The 27,900-nt window shown below is 42.3% G+C and overlaps 1 protein-coding gene across 1 annotated transcript; it reads left to right on the plus strand.

Annotated features, from left to right (window-relative positions):
• Positions 1-2,823: 2,823 nt before the first annotated feature.
• Positions 2,824-23,354, plus strand: LOC139472445 (INO80 complex subunit B-like). Its single transcript, XM_071254923.1, has 9 exons — positions 2,824-2,950; positions 5,234-5,408; positions 6,907-7,040; positions 10,549-10,724; positions 11,241-11,292; positions 14,612-14,712; positions 15,335-15,391; positions 16,951-17,069; positions 22,079-23,354. Exons 1-9 carry the CDS (start codon positions 2,899-2,901, stop codon positions 22,227-22,229), a joined length of 1,017 nt encoding a protein of 338 aa, XP_071111024.1. The 5' UTR covers positions 2,824-2,898; the 3' UTR covers positions 22,230-23,354.
• The last annotated feature ends 4,546 nt before the right edge of the window (positions 23,355-27,900 follow it).

Consider the following 27,900-nt stretch of genomic DNA (forward strand, 5'->3'; position numbering starts at 1 on the left):
ACTGCGAAACCGAAGTTCATTTTAAGGATTGACTGTTCATTTATTTCGGTTCACTGGGGTATGAGTCGAACACCGATGTGCAAACTGTATGAATCTGCGTAGAGGATTCCTACAAACAGTATCATGAATATCACTTTGATTGTGGGCACTTGTTCTTTGAAAACAATAACAATTATTTCAGGAAGTCATTGTTGTGAACACATTTTACAAGTTTTGTTTTCATAATATGTTTGTTTTCTACTTTTATATCACATTAATATTTATTATATGCCATATTCTCATTACTGATTCTGAAGTACCACCTGCAAATTACAATTTGTTTCACTTCCTGGGTCACACGTGCGCTTTGACAGTATAGGTACCTGCATCAATAGGCAAGTATACTTCGAAACTACCTTTAGCAGCATTGATCTTCTGGATCAAAGTTATCTGGTGGCTGCAGCAACACCTCATTAAACGAGTCCAAGAATATGTTATTATGGGTTTTCCATAAACACGGAGTGTGGCTACATTTTGTATTAAATACAAAACCGCGCCCAAAACGTCAAAACGACAACTGCACACACGAGGAAAGCATCGTCAAGTTGGTGAAATAAGAGAATAAGCCAGTATATACATCATAGACGTAGGAGGGTAACAACACTGGAAAGTAACAACTCACTCACTCACTATATCACACGAATATAAACATGAAATCATCATTATGGCGACACAGAATTAATGATTGGCTTTCACACATGTGTAAATAGAAACTGTCAATGCAGGAGAATAACCAGACAAGATTTCCTGCCGAATCAGATTTCACTTGGAATTAAAAAGGACCTCTGAAAATCAGTGATGACACCAGATCTGGCTTCGTGTGCTGGCGATTAGGTGCCTCACTCTGGCAGTGTGGACTCAATCCCCCCAAAGGTACTAGAATTTCCACTTTACGAAGAAAGTGTTATCCCAAATATAACATTTGTTACATTGACCACTTTCTAAATGGCATTGCGTGTTCATGACACCAGGTGATCGCGAAAAGGGTAAGCAGGTCTGCCCAACCGGTAGCAATCGCCATTCATAGAATTTGCATAAAATAGTAAGTATGTATTGCCTGTCGCAGCACAACACCTACATGTCAACATTCATCCAGGATCTCATGCACTAACGCACTGTGTTGGCCACGCCCATGTAGTGCCTTTCCCTTGCGTTTCCGCATCACTGACACAAGACTCGCCGGGACATGCCCCGGATGCCCTGCCTCAATACCTAGTTGGGGGTGCCAGGCATGAAAATAGGGGTCCCGGCTCCCGTTCCACAAACCGATCTTTACCTCTTCAGCTGTCCATAAGTTACGATCGTCTTAGTGCCAAAATAACACCCTGGGATGACAACTGCATTTTGTTTGTTTGTCTGTTGTTTAACGCCGCACTCGGCAATATTCCAGCTGAATGACGGCGGTCTGTAAATAATCGAGTATGAACCAGACACTTCAGTGATTGACATCAGGAGCATCGATCTACGCAATTGGGATACGATGCCATGCGTCAACCAAGTCAGCAAGCCTGACCACCCGAACCCGTTAGTCGCCTCTTACGACAAGCATAGTCTCCTCTTACGACAAGCATAGTCACCTCTTACGACAAGCATAGATTGCTGAAGACCTATTCTAACCCAGATATCCCCGGGTAGTATGACAACTGCATAAACAACTGAAGTGTGAAGTATGTATAAATATGAAGCCTTAAGCTAAGTATATTTTAAACAAAATGAAATTATGAGTGAGAATGAGTTTGCTTTAACGCCGGTTTTAAAATTGCTTCAGTTATGTACAAAACGCCAAAATAGTTCAGTTATTTTACAATTAATCCTCCGTCAGATTGACAAAAAGTTATTAAGAAGTTCAAAAGGGATTAAAAGCATCATAATAGACTTATTATTATGCAAGGATTGGAAGCCTCAGTTCATTTGAATAATTCATTCAGTTTCCCATTGAAATTACCCGAGTCAAATGTTAACGGCCAAAAAGTGCCACGATGTCTGAATATAATGGATCGCCAAGACGCAACTAACGAACATCCACGGTACGAAAGTCCCGAATGCTTTCCATGAAAATCAAAATTCACTTGAGTTTCCTTGTGCCTTTTTTTATAAACGGCACCCCAATACGTGGATCCAACATTCAAGGATCTGTACTACAAGACCATGGCTGGGTGAACATCTATCCACGCCATTGGTACGTCACATAAGAGACTTGTCCGGTCGCTTTCTTACCGTATACATCCACAACTACGTACCACTCTGCAGGCGTTGTCCGATAATAGTGTATTTTAGGCTTCATTTGGGTGAGGTAGTTGGGCTGGTGGCAGTTTCTCTTTCAGAAATAAAGTTTAAAAAGCTGTTTCAAGTGATCAAAAAGAAATTATTTCGATCTTTGATTGTACTTTTGTCAGTGACAATTCAAACGGTTTGCTTCATGCCTACATTTAAACTTTATTTCATTTGTGGAATATGTTAACAGACCCAGTGGCAAGAAAAAATGATTGTTGTCGAAATTTAGAATTTAGATTATGGGTGGTCGGATATTTAATTCCTAATTGTTTCAATAGATTTTGTTTCTACCCTTCTGTCATTATCATGTTCATAAGACTATTTCTTTATCTCAATATCCGAATATATTTTCGTCTTTCAGTTTTTAAATGTAAAACCGCTTTACATTTGATTCAAGAGTACACCACAATATAGTTATGCGCGAAAAGTACTTTGTTCGACTGAGGGTTGTTCTGGCACTGACAGCCACCTGTTGATAAAAGATGTCTATCGACAAATACTATCTGGCAAGGGAGGCAACTGTTTGTTTTGGTTATTACAATACAATTTGGAAAGTGTAATTTTTAACCTTGTATCGATATTTAAATGGGGAAAAGGAAAGAACATGTCGGCAGTAACGAAGATGAGAGTATATCAGGTAATTGTGTGTTCTGTTACTGTAAAATGGGATAGTCCTGAAGATCATGATGCACGTGCGAATGTGACCGTGAAACGAGTGCACGTGCGGCACGCACTATGTTTGGACCTTGCCGATAACAATAGCTACTAATCAGATCTGAATGACATTTAATTTGAGATGCTTGATTTTTCCCTTATCCAGTCGCCCCATTGGCAATCGTCTTGTCTAACGCATCTTCTCGACATTCACACCATTGCTCAACTTGACGCCAATGACCCAATGGGACAAGGGCTTCCGTGATCTACGACAGCCCGTGAATTAATTAATACCGTATTTGTGTTGAAAGGAACATCAAGATTTTACGCCCCTTTTCTTTCAAATTACAAAATAGTGTTCCAATTGATGAATGACTGGGGTAGTTCCACTTACAACTGTTTCCCTGAGTTGACATGAACCAACGCAGCAGGTATTTCAACATTGAAACCTTACTCTTACTCTTCAACAATGAAACCTTACTCTTACTCTTCAACAATGAAACCTTACTCTTACTCTTCAACATTGAAACCTTACTCTTCAACATTGAAACCCTACTCTTCAACATTGAAACCTTACTCTTCAACATTGAAACCCTACTCTTCAACATTGAAACCTTACTCTTCAACATTGAAATCTTACTCTTCAACATTGAAACCCTTCTCTTCAACATTGAAACCCTTCTCTTCAACAATGAAACCTTACTCTTACTCTTCAACATTGAAACCCTACTCTTCAACATTGAAACCTTACTCTTCAACATTGAAACCTTACTCTTCAACATTGAAACCCTACTCTTCAACATTGAAACCCTTCTCTTCAACATTGAAACCCTACTCTTCAACATTGAAACCTTACTCTTCAACAATGAAACCTTACTCTTACTCTTCAACATTGAAACCCTACTCTTCAACATTGAAACCCTACTCTTCAACAATGAAACCTTACTCTTCAACAATGAAACCTTACTCTTACTCTTCAACAATGAAACCTTACTCTTACTCTTCAACATTGAAACCTTACTCTTCAACATTGAAACCCTACTCTTCAACAATGAAACCTTACTCTTACTCTTCAACAATGAAACCTTACTCTTACTCTTCAACATTGAAACCTTACTCTTCAACATTGAAACCCTACTCTTCAACAATGAAACCTTACTCTTACTCTTCAACATTGAAACCTTACTCTTCAACATTGAAATCTTACTCTTACTCTTCAACATTGAAACCTTACTCTTACTCTTCATCATTGAAACCTTACTCTTCAACATTGAAATCTTACTCTTCAACATTGAAATCTTACTCTTCAACATTGAAACAACAAATTGGTTTCATATGAAAAAATGTTGTTTAATCGTCAGTTTTCAACATTGTTTCAAAGTGAATTATCAGAGGACCATTTGTAAACCTTCAGATCAGGAGTGAGTGAGTATGGTTTTACGCTGCTTTTAGCAATATTCGATAAGAACGATTAATGTAGTAGTATACTGGATTTATTTACATGTTATTTGATGTATTTACATTGTCTTTTCCTGTTTTCTAGTTATTCACAGATAATTACAGATATTCACATATGTATATACAGTTCTTCACAGTTCTTCACTGTCGTACACAATTGTCATGATTGTCATCTTCATCACATGTTAACAATATCGGCCATGCACCACAGAGCACATGTTAGGCCTCTAAAATACAGTTTCAGTTTGACATTGAGTTAAATTGAGTAAAGGTACTTAAAACTTAAAGGCAATATGATGTTTTCACAATAAGTTAGTTGCGTCTGCCAGTAAATTGAAGTAGAGGCTAAATATTAATGTCAGCTTGTTTTAACATTTCACAATTATTGGTGTTTGTAATTGACCATGTGAGTTTAATTTCATTTATTTCAGTACCAAGGTAAAAAATAAGAATAAGGTGCTGTTTTTAAAAGGCAATTGTAGCCGTTTTCGCTTGAGGCGAGTTGACGTTTTCGCCTGTTGGTGCCATTTTCGCCAGGTGACGTTTTGCTGAGGTGCCGCTTTAGCTATAACCCATCAGGAAGTGCTTGCCTCCATGTGGCAGTCTCCTTGGGCAAGACACTTTCAGAAATTACCTGTTTGAGATTAGTGATATTCTTAAACATTATGTTAAACCCCATTTCACCTCACCTCGGCTCACTTCCTCCAGACCTGGCAGTCAGATTTAATAGGTAATTTAGATCAAATTTCTGCGGGAACATGGCTTGACTCACTTGTATCAAATTTTTTATCTTACATTCACGTTGCAGAATCTCCAGGCAGCAGTCATAAGAAACACAAAAAGAGAAAAAAGAAGCACAAGAAGAGGCGTGAAAGTATGCCAGAAGAGCTGGAGTTCAGCTCCCCGCCGCCGACCACGGGGGGCTTCAAGCCAGCCATCAAACTCAAGCTGAAACTGGGCAACGAAACCATGGGAACAAAGAGGTATTTACAGGATTGATTTTATGAATCCTTCCATATCACTGTATTTATCCTCAGTTGGGATTTCAGGTTAGAATTGGTCACCAGCACTCACTTAGGGATCGGATGGTCAGATTTGGCCACATGTTCATTGACTGTCATACTTTAACACCCCTTCCCCAGGCAAGTGAGTTGACTGACTATGATAAAAGTCCACTTTCCACCTTTGCCGAACTAGGCTGGTATTATGGAGTTACATTTTGCCTGGACTAACGATTCTATGCATAGTCCAATCAAAATCACGCAATGAAATCGAAATCCGGTTCGTAGACTGTCATGCAGATTTTGGTTGATAGCAGGATTTGCAAATCATGTGCACCGCCAACTAGGTCTTGACTATCGATCAGATCATCTTGACTGGGCGCCGTCATTTCGTTTGAAGCAAATGCAAGTCATACGAGAGGTGGAATCTGACTGGTCCGTAGGAGAGGCATGGAAGGGACATAACTCGTACTAGCCACAGACAGCGCTAGAATTAAGCCTAGGACTTCCGGCCTATTTCGGCAAGGGTGGAAACTGGACTTTGAAAGTCAGTTAACTCCCTTGCCTCGGGAATATGACTATAACAGTGGCATGGAAGTTGATTATTACATCAGTCACTGGTTTGTCTGTTCAGGAATCCATAATTAAAAGGTGGCCTGGATGGCCCAGTCATATGAGGCGCCGCAATTCCCTGTGCAGAGTTGCATCCCTTGGGCACGCCCAAAAGCTATGACTGTGGGTTCGAATCTCGCTTCGCCCTGATTGTGTTTCTAGGTTTGTCAGCACCATACCCATGCTCATTGGTTTTACCGAAGTGGTAAATGTCTGAGACCAGCATCACCTCGGGCTTTCCTCCCACATTAAGCCGACACGCTGTGATATAACTAGAATACTATTAAAAGCGGCGTTAAACCCAACCAGCTCACTCACCATAATTAAGAGTTGAAACATAGACGATGTTAAACGATAAACAAAACAGAATACACCATGTATAGAGGTGAATCCACCTGACTCCCCTGTTTGGTTTCAACTCACCTTGACATAATCAGTTGAAATAGATTAACCTTGAGACTAGTGCTGGGTGCTCAGTTTGTTAGAGATGGAGGCAAAGGCTGAGTGTGCACACATCCACCACAAGCAGCCTTGACCTGTGAAGATCCGGGGTGGAAAATGTCTTCAGCAACCCATGCTTGCCTTAAAAGGCGACTATGCTTGTCGTGAGAGGAGACAGGATCGGTTAGTCAGGCTTGGTTGATGCAAATAATCGTATCCCAATTGCATGGATCAATGCTCATGTGACTGGATTGTCTGGTCCAGACGTGATTATGTACAGACCGCCGTCATGTAGCTGCAATATGCTGAGTGGTGTGTACACAACAAAACAAGCAGCCTGTCAAACTCTACAGTGAACACTGGCCCCAGTACCTTAGTCTGCTAGAGGTCGGTCACCTGTAACGATGGTAACTGGATCCTGTTTCAGTTTCACATCCACGATAGAGCAGCCTGCACTGCCCAGTACCATTACAGCATCAACAGCAGCAGCATCAACAGCAGGAGCAGCAGGACTGCCCACTGAAGAGACATACGTTAATGTCACTGATGAACCTTGGGTTGGTAAGTAGCAGCTTTCATGAGTTAATGTCTTGTCAACCAAAAAGTCTGTGTCTGGTGCATTTTCTCTTCTCTGTAATATGGCTAACTGACTTTAAGCTGATGGTTAGACTAACATCTACCATATTTTTTTGAGTATAGTGCGCACCCCACTCTAGCGGACTCTGTATTTTTGTAAAAATAATTTGAATATTATGCTCTGAAAAAAATTACACGTACCTTACCACTTCAGCGAATTCCGGCAAACGAATGGATGATTCGAATTTTTAAACTTTGTCAGTACAAATTTGAAATTAGAGATAAAAAATCACCTGACATGTTGATTTACTGTTTAAATTGTACTTTTTGTTCTGCTAGGCATTGTTTTACATTCAGGGATTAAGATTACCGTGTGTATTTTCTTGTGAACTAAGCCGGAAACAGCAATTAGCTGTACACACATTTTCTTGGAATCTACTGGTGATTCGGTCAAGACACACCCAGTGATATAACTTTACAGAATTTTATTGCAAAGGATCGGCAAAAATTGTATCTGAAACTATTTTCCTATCAGGAATAATATATTCCAATATCTTGTTATTTTAGTTGCAGCTTTTACTAAATATATTTAAAATACTAATACCGTATTTGACGTAATAAGCGCCTAGGGCGCTCTCAAAATTAGAAATAGGGGGCTCTTATTAGAATATTATTTTGGTGGAAAAAACAGAGTTGAAAAATAAATTTCGTGGTTTATGCTGACAGCCTGAAATGTTTATGTATGACAGATATATTTTTCCAGAATTTCATTCCCCATAATTAAGGGTGCATATAACACACTAGTGCGTATTATACGCGAATAAATAAGTCTTGTGTACATGGATCAATCGGAAGGGGTGCTAATTGGGATTGTTCACTAGTCAATATGCTAGCAATTATCGCCGTGGGCGCTTATTACTTCGAATACAGTAACCCTAAGGGTAGCAGCTGATTGCTATTGCCAGTTATTTTTTTTCACATGGAACAATTTGATCATTCACCGTCGAGGATCCCACACAGGTGATCGCGAGAACTACATGTTGACATAGAATCGTTAAACTATCACAAATATGACTTTGAATGAGTCAAAGTATGGCATATATGATAAAAATATCCATTCTCTGTCAACTTAAGTTCATTTCAAGGCGTCAATAGCGGTAATCTGACCATGGTTGCTGTTAATAACGGTGAGTTGTGCAATCTTCTAATTGCTTCACACACGATTTCGCCGAAATTAATTAAAACAATATTAAAAGGAATTTTGAATAAAATTTATGAAATAAGTCAGAAACATAAGTCCAGGTATACGTACAATGAACACTTTTTATAACCAGACAGTGTTATGGCATGATAAATTTGTACTTCAGTATGGATTTGTTGACATGGTATTTCCAATGTTACGTGCTCACGGTAATGTCTTTGCATTGGGAGAAAAAACATCAAAACTCATTATGGCGTGTAAAATGCGCACCCCCTTCTACGCAGCTGGGGGATTTTTTTTTAAAAAGTGTGCACTATACTCAAGAAAATCTTCTAACTGGGGAGCTTAGTTCTCAAACATCTGCTCAGTCCGATGTCTAGAAGTGATGTGATTATATGTAACCTGGCCACGTCCTGTCACGTGGGCGCTGTGGGAGGAAGGAAGCCACACAAACCGTGGGTACACCAACGTCTGTAGCATGGACCTCAAACAGCTCTATTTCCAAAGTAAGGTTGTAATGCAGGATAAGTATCCAAATATACAGAAATCATCATTCTAACGATTCCAGACACACCTTCTTGGTTACAGCCACTTCCTGAATAGCAAAACATTAGAGTTACCTCCCTTACCTCATTTGACCTGCTCTTGATCCACTGCAGCAATGCACATCTTAATAGTCAGTAAAAGGATGACAACTGTCCTGCCAAATTCAATTCAAGACCCTCAAACACCACTTTGTCTGCTATTTCAAATATACTTATGTAATCATTGTAGCAGGTCAATCTCCCTGTGAAGATCTGGGTTAAAATTGGTCTTCAGCAACTCATACTAGTCGTAAGCGGCATCTAACGGGATCGGGTGGTCAGACCCGCTGACTTGATTGATTCATGTCATGTTATCCCAATTGCATAGATTAATGTTAGTGATGTCAGTCACTGGATAGCATGGTCCAGACTTGATAATTTACAGACCGCCGTCATATATTGGAATATTGCAGAGTGTTGTGTAAACAGCGAACAAATGTTTTTGACAACCCTGTACCGAGACACTGTTATACTTTTAGTTTCACAACAGGCAACATCTAGACTGGAGTGGTCTCCCTTTATTACATCACCAACAGCAGAGACTACTCCTGTGACGTACATGATAGTGTTGAAGTCGGTATTATTCAGTGTTTCCAAAACAGCTGGTTGAGGTGTTTGTGTCATAAATCTATTTATCCATCATATAGCATTATGTAGAATGAACGTGGTGGCAAGTAGTTCAACATTGTCCTGTTACAATTATCTAGACCTTCTCAGAGGCAGATTTTCAGCCCCAAATTTGTAGCAATTGTTAGTAAAAATGACCAAATAGATAACTTCCTATTTCATGTACATATAGTTGCTGAAGGTGACTTGTGTTCTGCTGACTTGTTGTCATACTGCCTCATGTTAAACAGTACCAGCAAGAGGAAGACGCTTAATTGTACATTAATATTGTGGCGCCCGATATTGGAATGGGTGCTGTCTGTTCCGTCAACTCAAAAACAATGATTGATATCTTAACCAAACTTGGCACATAGATTTAGTTTTGAACTGGTGCCTTGTGATAGTTTGGGATGTTTTAAAAAAATATTTTTTGGTTGGTTGGTTGGTTTGTTGTTTAACACCGCACTCAGCAATATTCCAGCAATATGACGGCGGTCTGTAAATAATCGTGTCTGGACCAGACAATCCAGTGATTAATATCATGAGCATCAATCCACGCAATTGGGATTAATGACATGCATTAACCAAGTCAGTGAGCCTGACCACCCGATCCCGTTTTTTGCCTTTTACGACTAGCCTGGGTTGCTGAAGACCTATCTACCCAGGAATCTTCACGGGTCGATTATTTTTTGAGTTTCCATGGCAATGACTGAAAATGACAGTACTGCCTCTTTTCTGAAGCAGATCTTGAAAACCGTATAATATTTCTTCACCGAAACTGCCACATAGATAGGTCTAGTAGTAGACTGGTGCCTTTGATAGTTTGGGAATTTAAAAAAAAATATTTTTTTTAAATTTTCCAAAGTAACGACTTTAACTTTGACTGAAAATGGAGGTAGTGCTCGTTACAGAGGTCTAATGCCTTGCACACAACCAGACATGTCATATTGGCGGGGGATATGAGAATGTTAGGCTTGTTGTATCAAGGCAATGTTATACTACCCCTGAACATCAGAACTTAAGCAAAATCCCAATTTTAAAGAAGGGCACTCAGTTTAGGATTCTAGATCATGCCTGTACTAACTGTGGATATGTCGATCAGTGGCCCCCAGCGAGATGCAACCGGCAGCAGAGGACGACACATTCAAGACCAAGAAGCCAGGTGACGAGACATCAGATGAGGAGAAGGCGTGGCTCGATGCCTTGGAAGCGGGCAAGCTGGACGATTTCGAGGAGAGACAGAAGCACAAGGACCCCAAACTTCTTACAGCAAGACAGGTAAGCTCCTGAACATTCCTGTGGGGATTCCAGGTAAGATGAGGTCCCCAATTTTCCATGCTTGTCTTCCCGTGGGGATTCTGGGTAAGACGATGTCCCCAGTGCTCCATGCTTGTCTTCCCGTGGGGATTCAGGGTAAGACGATGTGCCCAGTGCTCCACACTTGTCTCCCCATTGGGATTCTGGGTAAGACAATGTCCCCAGTACCCCGTGTATGTCGTGAGAGTCATACTATGATATGATATGGCTGTTTTGTTGTCTGTTGTGTAAGACTGAAATGACCTTGATTTCTTGAAACAAGTCATAAATTTAAATTTTACTCTGACTCATAATCCTGATAATATAGAAAACAACTGAAGATGTCGTGCAGCATTTTTAACTCATGTCGTGATGTCGTGCAGCATTATTAACTCATGTCGTGATGTCGTGCAGCATTATTAACTCATGTCGTGGAGACGACATACTGATTTGGATATATTGTTCCGGAACCTGATGGTTGTAACATTGTGTTCACAGAGGGCGCTGATCCACGGCAAGCAGGAGGAGGAGCTCATGCAGCTGCCGTCAGGTAAACTTCAGGTCATTGACCCCTTCCGGTCATTGACCCCTTCCGGTCATTGACCCTTCCTGGGCATTGACCCCTTCCTGGGCATGCTTGTCACAAGACAATTGAGAGTTGAGAAATCAAAATGTTGCCATGACCCAGCTGTGTGAATTGTTGCTCACAATGTCGCCATGAGCAAGCTGTAACAACACTAATCATTGTATTTTGGTTTAGCGACCTAAGTAAGGATAAGACTTTATGGATGAACAACTTCTTTATTACAATTAAGACCAACCAAACCCTCACCACCAACCTCAAAGACTTCAAGATCAGGAAACTACAAGAAGCTATCAACATCAAAAGACTCCAGCCGTCAATCACAGGGATTGACTTAGCCCGCGATTCAGCGATATTCTCGCATTGTTGTCGTAGATACCGCATCAACATTCAATCAGCGCAATTGAAAATCGCGAAGAGCTTTTAATAGCTTTATCTGCATTAACACTCTCATTTTCACGATCAAAAATCTAAAATGTCATATTGGTTGAATAAATTTATCTACGGTACCTAAAAATGTCAATACAAAACTTACACGCTTGTTTATTCAATCGTCAAATGTTGTCAATCGAAACAGCGATTGGCATACTCGCAACATTGCATGCTACATTTGTATCTCTTAATACTGTGCATAACCGATTCCTATATCACTGCATGGAGCTTTGCATCAGCTGACAATGGCGGAGTGCGCAACATTTTTTTATACCCGATTGGCAAACAAGTGTTTGTTTTTACAAACTAAACACTTTGGTAGCACACAAAAATATTATTACGTGATCTACAAATCCAAGTCATTAAACATATTTTTTTGGACTAAAATCCTAGCAGAAATCAAAGAAATTGAACTGCATGTTTTTGCGTCCGTGCATAAATCAAGAGAAAAAAAGGCAATCACGGGTAAAGTTTCAAAACACGAGCAAATTTCGATTTTGGAATGACAGCAAAACAAAACTAAGTGAATATAAATACAACACTTTCTCCATAATAATCTGCAAATTGCAGATCAGAAAAGATCGTAATTTAGATGAGATTCGCCTAGCCAGTGACGGCACCAGTGGAAGAGCTTTCATGAACGTACCCTCGTGCAAGAATGGCCACCGTGCGTGAATTACAAGTTTTGAACTATTTCTAGTGGCCCAACACGATACGATACGTTTTCTTCCAAATTTGTCCATAAAAATTGAAAACTGTGACTTAATCATTCAAATGTAACTCTTAAACATGGTGAATGTCAACAGGCTTTTCAACTTCCGGTTACTCGTAAACATTTTCTGGCTCTGATCAGTGTGAAGCATTGTAGTTTAGACCTAGTTACGGCTCTGATCAGTGTGAAGCATTGTGGTTTAGACCTAGTTACGGCTCTGATCAGTGTGAAGCATTGTGGTTTAGACCTAGTTATGGCTTTGATCAGTGTGAAGTTTTGTGGGTTAGACCTAGTTATGGCTCTGATCTGTGTGAAGTATTGTGGGTTAGACCTAGTTATGGCTCTGACCTGTGTGAAGTATTGTGGGTTAGACCTAGTTATGGCTTTGATCAGTGTGATGTTTTGTGGGTTAGACCTAGTTACGGCTCTGATCAGTGTGAAGCATTGTGGGTTAGACCTAGTTATGGCTCTGATCAGTGTGAAGTATTGTGGGTTAGACCTAGTTATGGTTCTGACCTGTGTGAAGCATTGTGGTTTAGACCTAGTTATGGCTCTGATCAGTGTGAAGCATTGTGGTTTAGACCTAGTTATGGCTTTGATCAGTGTGAAGTTTTGTGGGTTAGACCTAGTTATGGCTCTGATCTGTGTGAAGTATTGTGGGTTAGACCTAGTTATGGCTCTGACCTGTGTGAAGTATTGTGGGTTAGACCTAGTTATGGCTTTGATCAGTGTGAAGTTTTGTGGGTTAGACCTAGTTATGGCTTTGATCTGTGTGAAGTATTGTGGGTTAGACCTAGTTATGGCTTTGATCAGTGTGAAGCATTGTGGGTTAGACCTAGTTATGGCTCTGATCAGTGTGAAGTATTGTGGGTTAGACCTAGTTATGGTTCTGACCTGTGTGAAGTATTGTGGGTTAGACCTAGTTATGGCTTTGATCAGTGTGAAGTTTTGTTGGTTAGACCTAGTTACGGCTCTGACCTGTGTGAAGTATTGTGGGTTAGACCTAGTTATGGTTCTGACCTGTGTGAAGTATTGTGGGTTAGACCTAGTTATGGTTCTGTTCAGTGTGAAGTATTGTGGGTTAGACCTAGTTATGGTTCTGTTCAGTGTAAAGTATTGTGGGTTAGACCTAGTTATGGTTCTGATCAGTGTGAAGTATTGTGGGTTAGACCTAGTTATGGTTCTGATTTGTGTGAAGTATTGTGGGTTGAACCTAGTTACGGCTCTGATCAGTGTGAAGTATTGTGGGTTAGACCTAGTTATGGCTTTGATCAGTGTGAAGTTTTGTTGGTTAGACCTAGTTACGGCTCTGACCTGTGTGAAGTATTGTGGGTTAGACCTAGTTATGGTTCTGACCTGTGTGAAGTATTGTGGGTTAGACCTAGTTATGGCTTTGATCAGTGTGAAGTTTTGTTGGTTAGGCCTAGTTACGGCTCTGACCTGTGTGAAGTATTGTGGGTTAGACCTAGTTATGGTTCTGACCTGTGTGAAGTATTGTGGGTTAGACCTAGTTATGGCTTTGATCAGTGTGAAGTATTGTGGGTTAGACCTAGTTATGGTTCTGTTCAGTGTAAAGTATTGTGGGTTAGACCTAGTTATGGTTCTGATCAGTGTGAAGTATTGTGGGTTAGACCTAGTTATGGTTCTGATCTGTGTGAAGTATTGTGGGTTGAACCTAGTTACGGCTCTGATCAGTGTGAAGTATTGTGGGTTAGACCTAGTTATGGTTCTGTTCAGTGTGAAGTATTGTGGTTTAGACCTAGTTACAGCTCTGATCACTGTAAAGTATTATGGTTTAGACCTAGTTACAGCTCTGATCATTGTATTGTGGGTTAGACATAGTTATGGTTCTGATCAGTGTGAAGTATTGTGGGTTAGACCTAGTTATGGTTCTGTTCAGTGTGAAGTATTGTGGGTTAGACCTGGTAACAGCTCTGATCAATGTATTGTGTGTTAGACCTGGTAACAGCTTTGATCAATGTATTGTGGGTTAGACCTGGTAACAGCTCTGATCGTTGCATTGTGGGTTAGACCTGGTAACAGCTTTGATCATTGTTTTGTGGCTTAGACCTGGTAACAGCTTTGATCATTGTTTTGTGGCTTAGACCTGGTAACAGCTCTGATCATTGTTTTGTGGTTTAGGTTACAAGAACGTCCAGCTCACGGAGGAGCAACTTCAGAGACGTCAACAGCGGGCAAAGAAGAGGCGGCAGCAGGCACATGAGAAGAGGGAGAAGGATAAAGTGAGTTGTCCAACTGGTAGTATCACTGTAGAACGCCTGCTATCAACAAGGTCTAATACCTACACAGAAGGATAAAGTGAGTTGTCCAACTGGTAGTATCACTGTAGAACGCCTCCTATCAACAAGGTCTAATACCTACACAGAAGGATAAAGTGAGTTGTCCAACTACTAGTATCACTGTAGAATGCCTGCTATCAACAAGGTCTAATGCCTACACAGAAGGATAAAGTGAGTTGTCCAACTAGTAGTATCACTGTAGAACGCCTGCTATCAACAAGGTCTAATACCTACACAGAAGGATAAAGTGAGTTGTCCAACTAGTAGTATCACTGTAGAACGCCTGCTATCAACAAGGTCTGATACCTACACAGAAGGATAAAGTGAGTTGTCCAACTAGTTGTAATAATCTCTGCTGTAGTATTTGAATCTTAGGGCTCTGTATTTTATGACTTTTAACTTAGGGTTATGACAAATCATGGAACATGGTAGTCTTTAATATGTAAGGACCTTGTTTATACTAAATCTCTGCTCATCCTAATCATCTGATATGGCATGATCTGATATGATCCAGTATGGCAGTGTGTCACTCTTTTCTTATCTGTTCACTATGTTTGTCTTCCAGAAGCAAACCCTCGACAGACTCTTAAAGAAACAGGAGTCGAAGCAGAAGGGACCACGGGTGAGTGACACTGTTACTTGGTTGCCCAAGTTATTCCCTGATTACTTCCACAGCTTCTGACATCACTGTATATCATCCGAGCTGTCCCTCAAACCTCCCTGTATGATGCCATCTTCATGATGGTTGCCACGGCAGCCGTACTGACATGTACAAGCTTGGTTGGAGGTGTCACAAAGGTCTGCCAGGTCTGTTACGGGGTTCAAATCCAGATTTGCCTGAATTGATTCTTGGACTATCAGCACCATACTCGTTCTTGTGTGAGTGGCTGAGGTGACTGATGAAACATTGGATAGTCACTTGTAGAGCTGAGTATCACCTGGTATCTTGCGATACGATTCATATCACGATATGGACTGACGCTATTACTGGTATCATGATACACCACATCAAATAGTAAGAAATGGTGAAATCACTGAAATGCACCTCCTTCTCATACATATATATATATCATTATCTGAAAAACTTTTACAAAGAAAACCACAAGAACAACACAGTTTCAAATGAAGAGATGGTTATTAAATGTAACAGTCAGCGCTTCCTTAGCTAGCACAATCTTGTGTTCTGCCATGCTTACAGGTGGCGCTGTGCTACTTCTGCCATTATGGGAGGTAACTCTATTAGTTCCTGTTCTATTTATAGTGTATCACGATCTCACAAACTGACGATTGAAGTATTGTGTGTACCTCAGTATCGATGATATCGTAGGTTTTTTGTCTGTTTGTTGTTTAATGCCACACACAGCAATATTCCAGATATATGATGGTGGTCTGTAAATAATCATGTTTGGACCAGACAATCCAGTGATTGATATCATGAGTATCGATCTACGCAACAGGGATACAATGGCATGCATCATCCAAGTCAGTGAGCCTGATCACCTGATCTTGTTTGTTGTTTCTTACGACAAGTATAGTCGCCTCTTACGGCAAGCATGGGTTGCCGAAGACTAACCCGGATCTTCATGGGTCTGATATCTTCTTGAGGCAAGAGAGTTAACTGATTATAAAAGTCCAGTTTCCACCCTTGCCGAACTAGGCTGGAATTCCTGGGCTCGATTGTAGCGCCACCAGTGGCTACTATGAGTTATGTCCTTTCCAAGCCTCTCCTATGGACCACCTGTCGTATCACTTGCATTTGTTTCAAACAAAATAGCGCCCAGTTAAGACCATCTAATCAGTAATCAAGATCTAAATTGTGATAAAACGGATCTTATGTCTCGAAATCGTTAGTCCAGCCAAAATTTAACTCCATAATACCAGCCTAGTTTGGCAAGGGTGGAAAGTGGACTTCCTTATAAAGTCAGTTAACAACTTTGCTGCGGGAAGATGGATTACAGACAATGTCTTGTTGTCACACCGGCCTGAACGATGTACTGTGTCCACATCAGCATCAACTTTGAACACAGCACCCTGTATCTGCACTGCCTCAGTAGGAGAATGGAGGTCTGCATTCTGAACATTTTATTGGAATAATATGATGGATAAAGGATATTTAGAATTCTAGATGTTACCATTTGAAATGTTTGTAAACTCATGACATCTCTCTCTGTGCTGTTGAAGGGCCGTGGCTCCAAGCGTGCCAACATTCCGAGGTACCACTACTCCAGCACCAGTGAGAACATCACCATCTCGGTGCCAGCCGGCTACAGCTTTCCCTTCCCTCCACAAGCAGCCAAGGCGTGAGTACAGACCCCGCCCACACACACTGCAGACACCCTGATAGTCCGGAAACCTTGTTAGTCAACACCCTGATAGTCCGGAAACCTTGTTAGTCAACACCCTGATAGTCCGGAAACCTTGTTAGTCAACACCCTGATAGTCCGACAACCTTGTTAGTCAACACCCTGATAGTCCGGAAACCTTGTTAGTCAACACCCTGATAGTCCGGAAACCTTGTTAGTCAACACCTTGAGAGTCCGGAAACCTTGTTAGTCAACACCCTGATAGTCCGGAAACCTTGTTAGTCAACACCCTGATAGTCTGGAAACCTTGTTAGTCAACACCCTGATAGTCCAGAAACCTTGTTAGTCAACACCCTGATAGTCCGGAAACCTTGTTAGTCAACACCTTGAGAGTCCGGAAACCTTGTTAGTCAACACCCTGATAGTCCGGAAACCTTGTTAGTCAACACCTTGATAGTCCGGAAACCTTGTTAGTCAACACCCTGATAGTCCGGAAACCTTGTTAGTCAACACCTTGAGAGTCCAGAAACCTTGTTAGTCAACACCCTGATAGTCCGGAAACCTTGTTAGTCAACACCCTGATAGTCCGGAAACCTTGTTAGTCAACATCTTGAGAGTCCGGAAACCTTGTTAGTCAACACCTTGAGAGTCCAGAAACCTTGTTAGTCAACACCCTGATAGTCCGGAAACCTTGTTAGTCAACACCCTGATAGTCCGGAAACCTTGTTAGTCAACACCCTGATAGTCCGGAAACCTTGTTAGTCAACACCTTGAGAGTCCAGAAACCTTGTCAGTCAACACCCTGATAGTCCGGAAACCTTGTTAGTCAACACCCTGATAGTCCAGAAACCTTGTTAGTCAACTCCTTGTTTGTCCAGAAACCTTGTTAGTCAACACCCTGATAGTCCAGAAACCTTGTTAGTCAACACACTGATAGTCCAGAAACCTTGTTAGTCAACACCCTGATAGTCCGGAAACCTTGTTAGTCAACACCCTGATAGTCCGGAAACCTTGTTAGTCAACACCCTGATAGTCCAGAAACCTTGTTAGTCAACACCCTGATAGTCCGGAAACCTTGTTAGTCAACACCCTGATAGTCCGGAAACCTTGTTAGTCAACACCCTGATAGTCCGGAAACCTTGTTAGTCAACTCCCTGATAGTCCCGAAACCTTGTTAGTCAACACCCTGATAGTCCGGAAACCTTGTTAGTCAACACCCTGATAGTCCGACAACCTTGTTAGTCAACACCCTGATAGTCTGGAAACCTTGTTAGTCAACACCCTGATAGTCCAGAAACCTTGTTAGTCAACACCTTGAGAGTCCGGAAACCTTGTTAGTCAACACCCTGATAGTCCGGAAACCTTGTTAGTCAACACCTTGATAGTCCAGAAACCTTGTTAGTCAACACCCTGATAGTCCGGAAACCTTGTTAGTCAACACCCTGATAGTCCGACAACCTTGTTAGTCAACACCCTGATAGTCCGGAAACCTTGTTAGTCAACACCCTGATAGTCCAGAAACCTTGTTAGTCAACACCTTGAGAGTCCGGAAACCTTGTTAGTCAACACCCTGATAGTCCGGAAACCTTGTTAGTCAACACCCTGATAGTCCAGAAACCTTGTTAGTCAACACCCTGATAGTCCGACAACCTTGTTCAGGGATGTGAAATCTCCGCGGAAATGCGGTAAATCGCGTTTTTTAACAGTAGTCCTCGGAAAAAATCATCTTCTGCATAAAAATTTAATCAAAGATTTTTTAAAAAAAACACTCTGAAAAATATGATCGAAAACCGGACAACCGTCGCGGTTGTCCTGTTTTCGACCAGAGCTTTCAGCAGCGTAGGTTTCGGGTATCATATGTTTACTAGCACGAATACTTGCACTATAACGTGGGGTGTGGTGTCACACAGAAATTGTAAATACTCTGAGTCAGATGATGGCTTGTTTTTAAGATAAATTTGTCTTTTAGCCTGTAAGTGAATGAGATGATTTACAGTTGTTCATGTGATTAGCGAGAAAACTATGAATGTTTCTTCAGCGTCCAAAAACCCATAACGTGGGGATATATGTTGTATTAATGTCTTATGTTTGCAATGGAGTTTGTTGTTTTTTTCAACAAAAGGTAAGTAAGTACAAGGTAAGTTTTTTTCAATATGATTAACATGGGAGAAGGGTCAGACATTGCACGCTTATGACAGTTGTCCTTGTGTCTGGGGGATGGGGGTTGAAGTTTATGGTAATATTGCTTCCAGACCTGGCGGATAGCCAGGTGCCCGGAAGCTATGCCCAATTTTTTAAAAGTACTGATTTAACTTCGAAATTTTACTGCATCTGCCATCTTGTTTATTTGACTTATTGACTTTTGCCATTGATTTATTACATTTCTTGGTGTGAATGTTGTCCCAACTGCACGAAAATGCTGAAAATTCAATCAAATGTTTAAAAAAATTCTTGGGGGGCATGCCCCCAGACCCCCATAGACTTTTCCTCTTTTTTCGGGAAAACCTGCTCACATCCCTGCTTGTCCGGAAACCTTGTTAGTCAACCACCTGATAGTCCAGAAACCATGTTAGTCAACACCCCGATATTCTTCCCGAGGCAAGGGAAATGTTAATGTTCAGTTACCACCCTTGCTGAACTAGGCTTGAATTTCTGGGCTCGATCGTAGCTATTACCAGTTATGATATTGGCCAATCAGATTTTATCCATCATACCACTTACATTTGCTTCAAATGAAATGTGCGCCCAGTCAAACAATCAGATTGATAATCAAGATCGATATTGATGGGTCTTATTCGCGGAGACCGCCTCCGTAGTCTAATGGTAGAGCGTCCGCCAGGAGAACGGAAGGTCTGGGGTTTGATCCCCAGCCGCATCATACCAAAAGAAGTTAAAAGATGCTGTTACCCTGTCTGGCGCTCGGCATTAAGGGGCTAAAACAAGGACTGGTCGGCTCGGAGTCAGTATACTGTGTCTGAGTGGGATATTCATGTTAAACTGCGGCATGGTATCTCAGTGTGCTAGCACTATAAATCGGCATCATTTCGGACTAGTACAAGCAGCCACACACACACTCATACATGTGCATGCACGTCGCTATATAAGTGCAATAATCTTGGACGCGACGTTAAACCCCATTTCACATCACCTCACCTTATTCGCAAAGTGCATCACATTATGTGGGCACCCTGATTAAAGACTTAGAAATTTGGAAACTATGTATCAACGCCCAGTTGACGTACACATGCTGTGCAAATCCTGCAATTGACCTGAATCTGCACGGTAGTATGTTGTTTATCAAGCAGATGTCAATTTCAGTACGCAATTTTGATTGGACTGTGCACAGACTCGTTAGTCCAGCCAAAATATAACTATAATTCAGGTCTTGATCGGCAAGGGAGGAAACTCGACTTGTATAGTCAGTTATCTCTCTTGGGAAGATACACCCTGATAGTCAGAAAAATTATTAGTGCACACCTATGATTTAAACATGCAGAAATTTGTTCCTCCTGACAATTTCCTTTGGAGCAATTTCTGGATCAACGAGGTTTCTAGTGTTTATGACAATAGAGGACGCAAACATTTAATTATCACTACTGGTGTTGATAGATTGGCCTGCTTGTTACTGGTGTAGATAGATTGGTCTGCCTGTGACTGGTGTTGATAGATTGGTCTGCCTGTGACTGGTGTAGATAGATTGGTCTGCCTGTGACTGGTGTAGATAGATTGGTCTGCCTGTGACTGGTGTAGATAGATTGGTCTGCTTGTGACTGGTGTAGATAGATTGGTCTGCTTGTTACTGGTGTTGATAGATTGGTCTGCCTGTGACTGGTGTTGATAGATTGGTCTGCTTGTAACTGCTGTTGATAGATTGGTCTGCCTGTGACTGGTGTAGATAGATTGGTCTGCCTGTGACTGGTGTAGATAGATTGGTCTGCTTGTGACTGGTGTAGATAGATTGGTCTGCTTGTTACTGGTGTTGATAGATTGGTCTGCCTGTGACTGGTGTTGATAGATTGGTCTGCCTGTGACTGGTGTAGATAGATTGGTCTGCCTGTGACTGATGTTGATAGATAGATTGGTCTGCCTGTGACTGGTGTAGATAGATTGGTCTGCTTGTGACTGGTGTTGATAGATTGGTCTGCCTGTGACTGATGTTGATAGATAGATTGGTCTGCCTGTGACTGGTGTAGATAGATTGGCCTGCCTGTGACTGGTGTTGATAGATTGGTCTGCCTGTGACTGGTGTAGATAGATTGGTCTGCCTGTGACTGATGTTGATAGATAGATTGGTCTGCCTGTGACTGGTGTAGATAGATTGGTCTGCTTGTGACTGGTGTAGATAGATTGGTCTGCTTGTTACTGGTGTAGATAGATTGGTCTGCTTGTGACTGGTGTAGATAGATTGGCCTGCTTGTTACTGGTGTTGATAGATTGGTCTGCTTGTGACTGGTGTAGATAGATTGGTCTGCCTGTGACTGGTGTAGATAGATTGGTCTGCTTGTTACTGGTGTAGATAGATTGGCCTGCTTGTTACTGGTGTTGATAGATTGGCCTGCTTGTTACTGGTGTTGATAGATTGGTCTGCCTGTGACTGGTGTAGATAGATTGGTCTGCCTGTGACTGGTGTAGATAGATTGGTCTGCTTGTTACTGGTGTTGATAGACTGGTCTGCTTGTTACTGCTGTTGATAGATTGGTCTGCTTGTTACTGGTGTTGATAGATTGGTCTGCCTGTGACTGGTGTAGATAGATTGGTCTGCTTGTTACTGGTGTTGATAGATTGGTCTGCTTGTTACTGGTGTAGATAGATTGGTCTGCTTGTAACTGCTGTTGATAGATTGGTCTGCTTGTTACTGGTGTTGATAGATTGGTCTGCCTGTGACTGGTGTTGATAGATTGGTCTGCTTGTTACTGGTGTTGATAGATTGGTCTGCTTGTTGCTGGTGTAGATAGATTGGTCTGCCTGTGACTGGTGTTGATAGATTGGTCTGCTTGTTTCACCAGGCTCACGAAGACAACCAAGTGCGGTGTGAGTGGCTGCAGCAATCACAAGAAGTATGCATGTTCCAGGACGGGGGTGCCGCTCTGCAGCCTAGAGTGCTACAAGACGAACCTTGCACTCCACAGCCATGTCAGGATAGTGCCGCCAACATGACCATTGTGTCATGGAAACTTTAGGATTTGAAGTATTCTACATTTTCTTTGACAGCCCTGGTAACATTAACAAAGGTGTCTCGAATGTTTACCATGGTTACCAGAACAAGTTGTCCTGTAATGGTAACGGATGCAGTGAAGATGTATAAGTGACTGTCCTCCTGTCTGTTGCCATGGTTACAACAAAGAGTTGTCTTGAATGTTTTCCATGGTTACAACAAAGAGTTGTCCTATAATGGTAACGGATGCAGTGAAGATGTATATATACGACTGTAGTCCTGCTTTTTGGCATGGTTACAACAAGTTGTCCTGTAATGGTAACGGATGCAGTGAAGATGTATAAGTGACTTTAGTCCTGCTTGTTGCCGTGGTTACATCAATGTTTGCTCACTACTGTGTGTACAAGGGAACCATCTATAAGCCCAACCAGCTCGCAACCTGACTTTTTTGCCTTTACACTTTGTGTAACAGTTTTGCTGATTAAAAAAAAATGGTTGACTTTGTTTCTTAAGTTCTGTGTCGGATAATATTAGTTAGCGAGGGTTCAGCAGAGCCCAATATTTTTTTGCTAACCTAATTGGACACTTTACATCAACTAAAGACACCATAACGAATTTAGTCTGCCGAAATGTTTCCACTCTCTTGTATCTTAATGGCACATGCACATTGACACTTACAAGTTGATGAGGTTAAGGGGAGACTTCTCTTCTAATCTTACAGGCCAAACCTTGTTGAAAGTGTTTACTCTTATCACCATCATGATTCGTTTAAATGTAATGTCTTTGCACATCACAGTCAATGATATAAAAACAAAGATCTGTGTCAAATAACAATGTCTGTTCCAGTTCATGTGAAATATGCAAGGTGGGTGTTGGAAAAATCCAAGATGGCTGTTACTGATGGGATAGTCCCATATTAGGTCAGTAGAAACCATCTTGGATATTTGCTGAAGTATACAGGCTCATGTGGGGTTAGCAGTTCTGCTCTCTAATTGATCAATCTCACTTTGAGGCATAATAACAAATGATATGTGAGTTTGTTTCTTCTGTTCTGTAAGGCAATGGGACTAAAGTTTAGTCACTAAACTTATATTGATGCCCAAATATACAGCCATGGCGCTTCTGGCGCCCCCCCCCCCCCCCCACCGTGATATTGCTGGAATATTGCTAAAAGAGGCATAAAACCTAAGTCACTCACTCACTCGCGTGCGCTCAGGAGGAAGACAGAGCAGGTGGTCAGAAATACAGATTATTTATTCATTTGTGGGGTAGTGGGGGTTAACAATAATTATACTGGGCCCCTTATGCGTGTCGTCACTGTACTTGTACATCAGTGTGATGGCTGGTCATGTTTGTTCCAGAAAGAGATTAAACAAAAATATTATGTGAAATCGGCTTTTTGTCTTTGTCAGGAAAACACCTCTCAGCAATATATCAAGCATATCTCAGTGTTCAACTGAAGGGGGTTGGATGCGGGCAAGACATGTCCGTCATCTAGTCCGTCATCTACTGAATAGGGGTAGGGGGAGCACAGCAAGATATCCGTCATCTATTGAAGGAGCCGCACAACAAGACATGTCCGTCATCTATAGAAGTGGAGCCGCACAGCAAGACATGTCCGTCATCTATTGAAGGAGCCACACAGCAAGACATGTCCGTCATCTATTGAAGTGGGGTGGAGGGCAGCACAGCAAGACATGTTCGTCATCTATTGAAGGAGCCACACAGCAAGACATGTCCGTCATCTATTGAAGGGGGTTGGAGGGCAGCACAGCAAGACATGTCCGTCATCTTTTGAAGGAGCCACACAGCAAGACATGTCCGTCATCTATTGAAGGGGGTTGGAGGCAGCGCATCAAGACATGTCCGTCATCTACTGAAGGAGCCACACAGCAAGACATGTCCGTCATCTTTTGAAGGAGCCACACAGCAAGACATGTCCGTCATCTATTGAAGGGGGTTGGAGGCAGCGCATCAAGACATGTCCGTCATCTACTGAAGGAGCCACACAACAAGACATGTCCGTCATCTATAGAAGTGGAGCCGCACAGCAAGACATGTCCGTCATCTATTGAAGGAGCCACACAGCAAGACATGTCCGTCATCTATTGAAGTGGGGTGGAGGGCAGCACAGCAAGACATGTTCGTCATCTATTGAAGGAGCCACACAGCAAGACATGTCCGTCATGTATTGAAGGGGGTTGGAGGGCAGCACAGCAAGACATGTCCGTCATCTTTTGAAGGAGCCACACAGCAAGACATGTCCGTCATGTATTGAAGGGGGTTGGAGGCAGCACAGCAAGACATGTCTGTCATCTATTGAAGTGGGGTGGAGGCAGCACAGCAAAGGTCCGTCATCTATTGAAGGAGCCACACAGCAAGACATGTCCGTCATGTATTGAAGGGGGTTGGAGGGCAGCACAGCAAGACATGTCTGTCATCTATTGAAGTGGGGTGGGGGCAGCACAGCAAGACATGTCCGTCATCTTTTGAAGGAGCCACACAGCAAGACATGTCCGTCATGTATTGAAGGGGGTTGGAGGGCAGCACAGCAAGACATGTCCGTCATCTTTTGAAGGAGCCACACAGCAAGACATCTCCGTCATCTATTGAAGGGGGTTGGAGGGCAGCACAGCAAGACATGTCCGTCATCTTTTGAAGGAGCCACACAGCAAGACATGTCCGTCATGTATTGAAGGGGGTTGGAGGCAGCGCATCAAGACATGTCTGTCATCTACTGAAGTGGGGTGGAGGCAGCACAGCAAGACTGTCTGTCATCTATTGAAGTGGGGTGGAGGCAGCACAGCAAGACATGTCTGTCATCTTTTGAAGGAGCCACACAGCAAGACATGTCTGTCATCTATTGAAGTGGGGTGGGGGCAGCACAGCAAGACATGTCCGTCATCTTTTGAAGGAGCCACACAGCAAGACATGTCCGTCATGTATTGAAGGGGGTTGGAGGGCAGCACAGCAAGACATGTCCGTCATCTTTTGAAGGAGCCACACAGCAAGACATGTCCGTCATCTTTTGAAGGAGCCACACAGCAAGACATGTCCGTCATCTATTGAAGGGGGTTGGAGGCAGCGCATCAAGACATGTCTGTCATCTACTGAAGTGGGGTGGAGGCAGCACAGCAAGACTGTCTGTCATCTATTGAAGTGGGGTGGAGGCAGCACAGCAAGACATGTCTGTCATCTTTTGAAGGAGCCACACAGCAAGACATGTCCGTCATCTACTGAAGTGGGGTGGAGGCAGCACAGCAAGACATGTCCGTCATCTACTGAAGTGGGGTGGAGGCAGCACAGCAAGACATGTCCGTCATCTACTGAAGTGGGGTGGAGGCAGCACAGCAAGACTGTCTGTCATCTATTGAAGTGGGGTGGAGGCAGCACAGCAAGACTGTCTGTCATCTTTTGAAGTGGGGTGGGGGCAGCACAGCAAGACATGTCTGTCATCTTTTGAAGGAGCCACACAGCAAGACATGTCCGTCATGTATTGAAGGGGGTTGGAGGGCAGCACAGCAAGACTGTCTGTCATCTATTGAAGTGGGGTGGAGGCAGCACAGCAAGACATGTCTGTCATCTTTTGAAGTGGGGTGGGGGCAGCACAGCAAGACATGTCTGTCATCTTTTGAAGTGGGGTGGGGGCAGCACAGCAAGACATGTCCGTCATCTTTTGAAGGAGCCACACAGCAAGACATGTCCGTCATGTATTGAAGGGGGTTGGAGGGCAGCACAGCAAGACATGTCCGTCATCTTTTGAAGGAGCCACACAGCAAGACATGTCCGTCATGTATTGAAGGGGGTTGGAGGCAGCGCATCAAGACATGTCCGTCATCTACTGAAGGGGGTGGAGGCAGCGCATCAAGACTGTCTGTCATCTATTGAAGTGGGGTGGGGGCAGCACAGCAAAGGTCCGTCATCTTTTAAAAGGGGTTGGGGGAATCACAGCAAGACATCTCCGTCATCTGTTGAAGGGGGTTGAGGGCAGCACAGCAAGACATATCCGTCATCTGTTGAAGGGGGTTGGGGGCAGCACAGCAAGACATGTCCGTCATCTATTGAAGGGAGTTGGGGGAACACAGCAAGACATGTCTGTCATGTATTGAAGGGGGTTGGGGGAGCACAGCAAGACATGTCCGTTATCTACTGAAGGGGGTGGAGGCAGCACAGCAAGACATGTCCGTCATCTATTGAAGGAGCCACACAGCAAGACATGTCCATCATCTATTGAAGGTAGGGTGGAGGCAGCACAGCAAGACATATCCGTGATGTACTGTTTCCGGCGTTGGCCCAGTAATGTTTTGAGCCAGGTCGATTATCGATAAGCTTGAGTCCAAGAAACCTAATCATGCCAGTATGACACCCGCCGTCCATGGTGAAGCAGAGAGTTGACACACCCATCTGAACACCTAAAGTTGGCGAATTGCTAATGACTATCACTCCTTCTTGAGATGACCCACACTTTATAAGCAGTTTTTATTGTTTTTGCAGACAAACACTGGCACACTCTTGCAGCAAACTATTTTGCAGAACTGCCACAAGTCTTCATGACGTTAGATAATTCCAAGTGAAAAACACCAAATTAAGAAAGTAAAATTACTAAACTTCTGCGGGAACTTCTTGGAGTGAAGATGTTTGCTCTTAACACCCCAATGGCCGTGTATAGAAACTGGTGTGCTTACGACAGTGTGTAGAGTAACCGACGTTATCAGTGGCAGAGATTAGCGATGTCATTCGATTGTGACATCATGGTAATGTCACACTGGTCTGCAAAGCATTGTAATGCAGTTTCATTCTAGTGATATCTCCTATATGATCTCACCCAAGCAATTTACTTCAGTGTGAAAGACTGAGTTTTCTGAAGTTGATATTTTCATTGCAGTGAACACAGGACTTGATATTTCACTGCAGTAAACACATGACTTGATATTTCACTGCAGTGAACACAGCACTTCATATTGCACTGCAGTGAACAAAGGACTTGATATTTCATTACAGTGAACACATCACTTAAAAAATTGATATTTCATTGCATTGAACACAACACTTGATATTTCACTGCAGTGAACACACCACTTGATATTCACTGCATTGAACACAGCACATGATATTTCACTGCATTGAACACAGCACTTGATATTTCACTGCAGTGAACACAGCACATGATATTTCACTGCATTGAACACAACACTTGATATTTCACTGCATTGAACACAGCACTTGATATTTCACTGCATTGACCACAGCACTTGATATTTAACTGCAGTGAACACAACACTTGATATTTCTCTGCAGTGAACACAGCACTTGACATTTCACTGCATTGAACACAACACTTGATATTTCTCTGCAGTGAACACAGCACTTGACATTTCACTGCATTGAACACAACACTTGATATTTCACTGCAGTGAACACAAAACTTGATATTTCAGTGCAGTGAACACAACACTTGATATTTCACAGCAGAAGCGAATTCTTGATATTTCACTGCAGTGAACACAAAACTTGATATTTCACTGCATTGAACACAGCACTGGATATTTCACTGCAGTGAACACAAAACTTGATATTTTACTGCAGTGAACACAAAACTTGATATTTCACTGCATTGAACAAAGGACTTGATATTTCACTGCATTGAACACAGCACTTGATATTTCACTACAG

This window comes from Haliotis cracherodii, unplaced genomic scaffold (assembly GCF_022045235.1).
Source record: "Haliotis cracherodii isolate W230 unplaced genomic scaffold, xgHalCrac1.p SCAF_24, whole genome shotgun sequence".
In the NCBI taxonomy this organism is placed as follows: Eukaryota; Metazoa; Mollusca; class Gastropoda; order Lepetellida; family Haliotidae; genus Haliotis; species Haliotis cracherodii.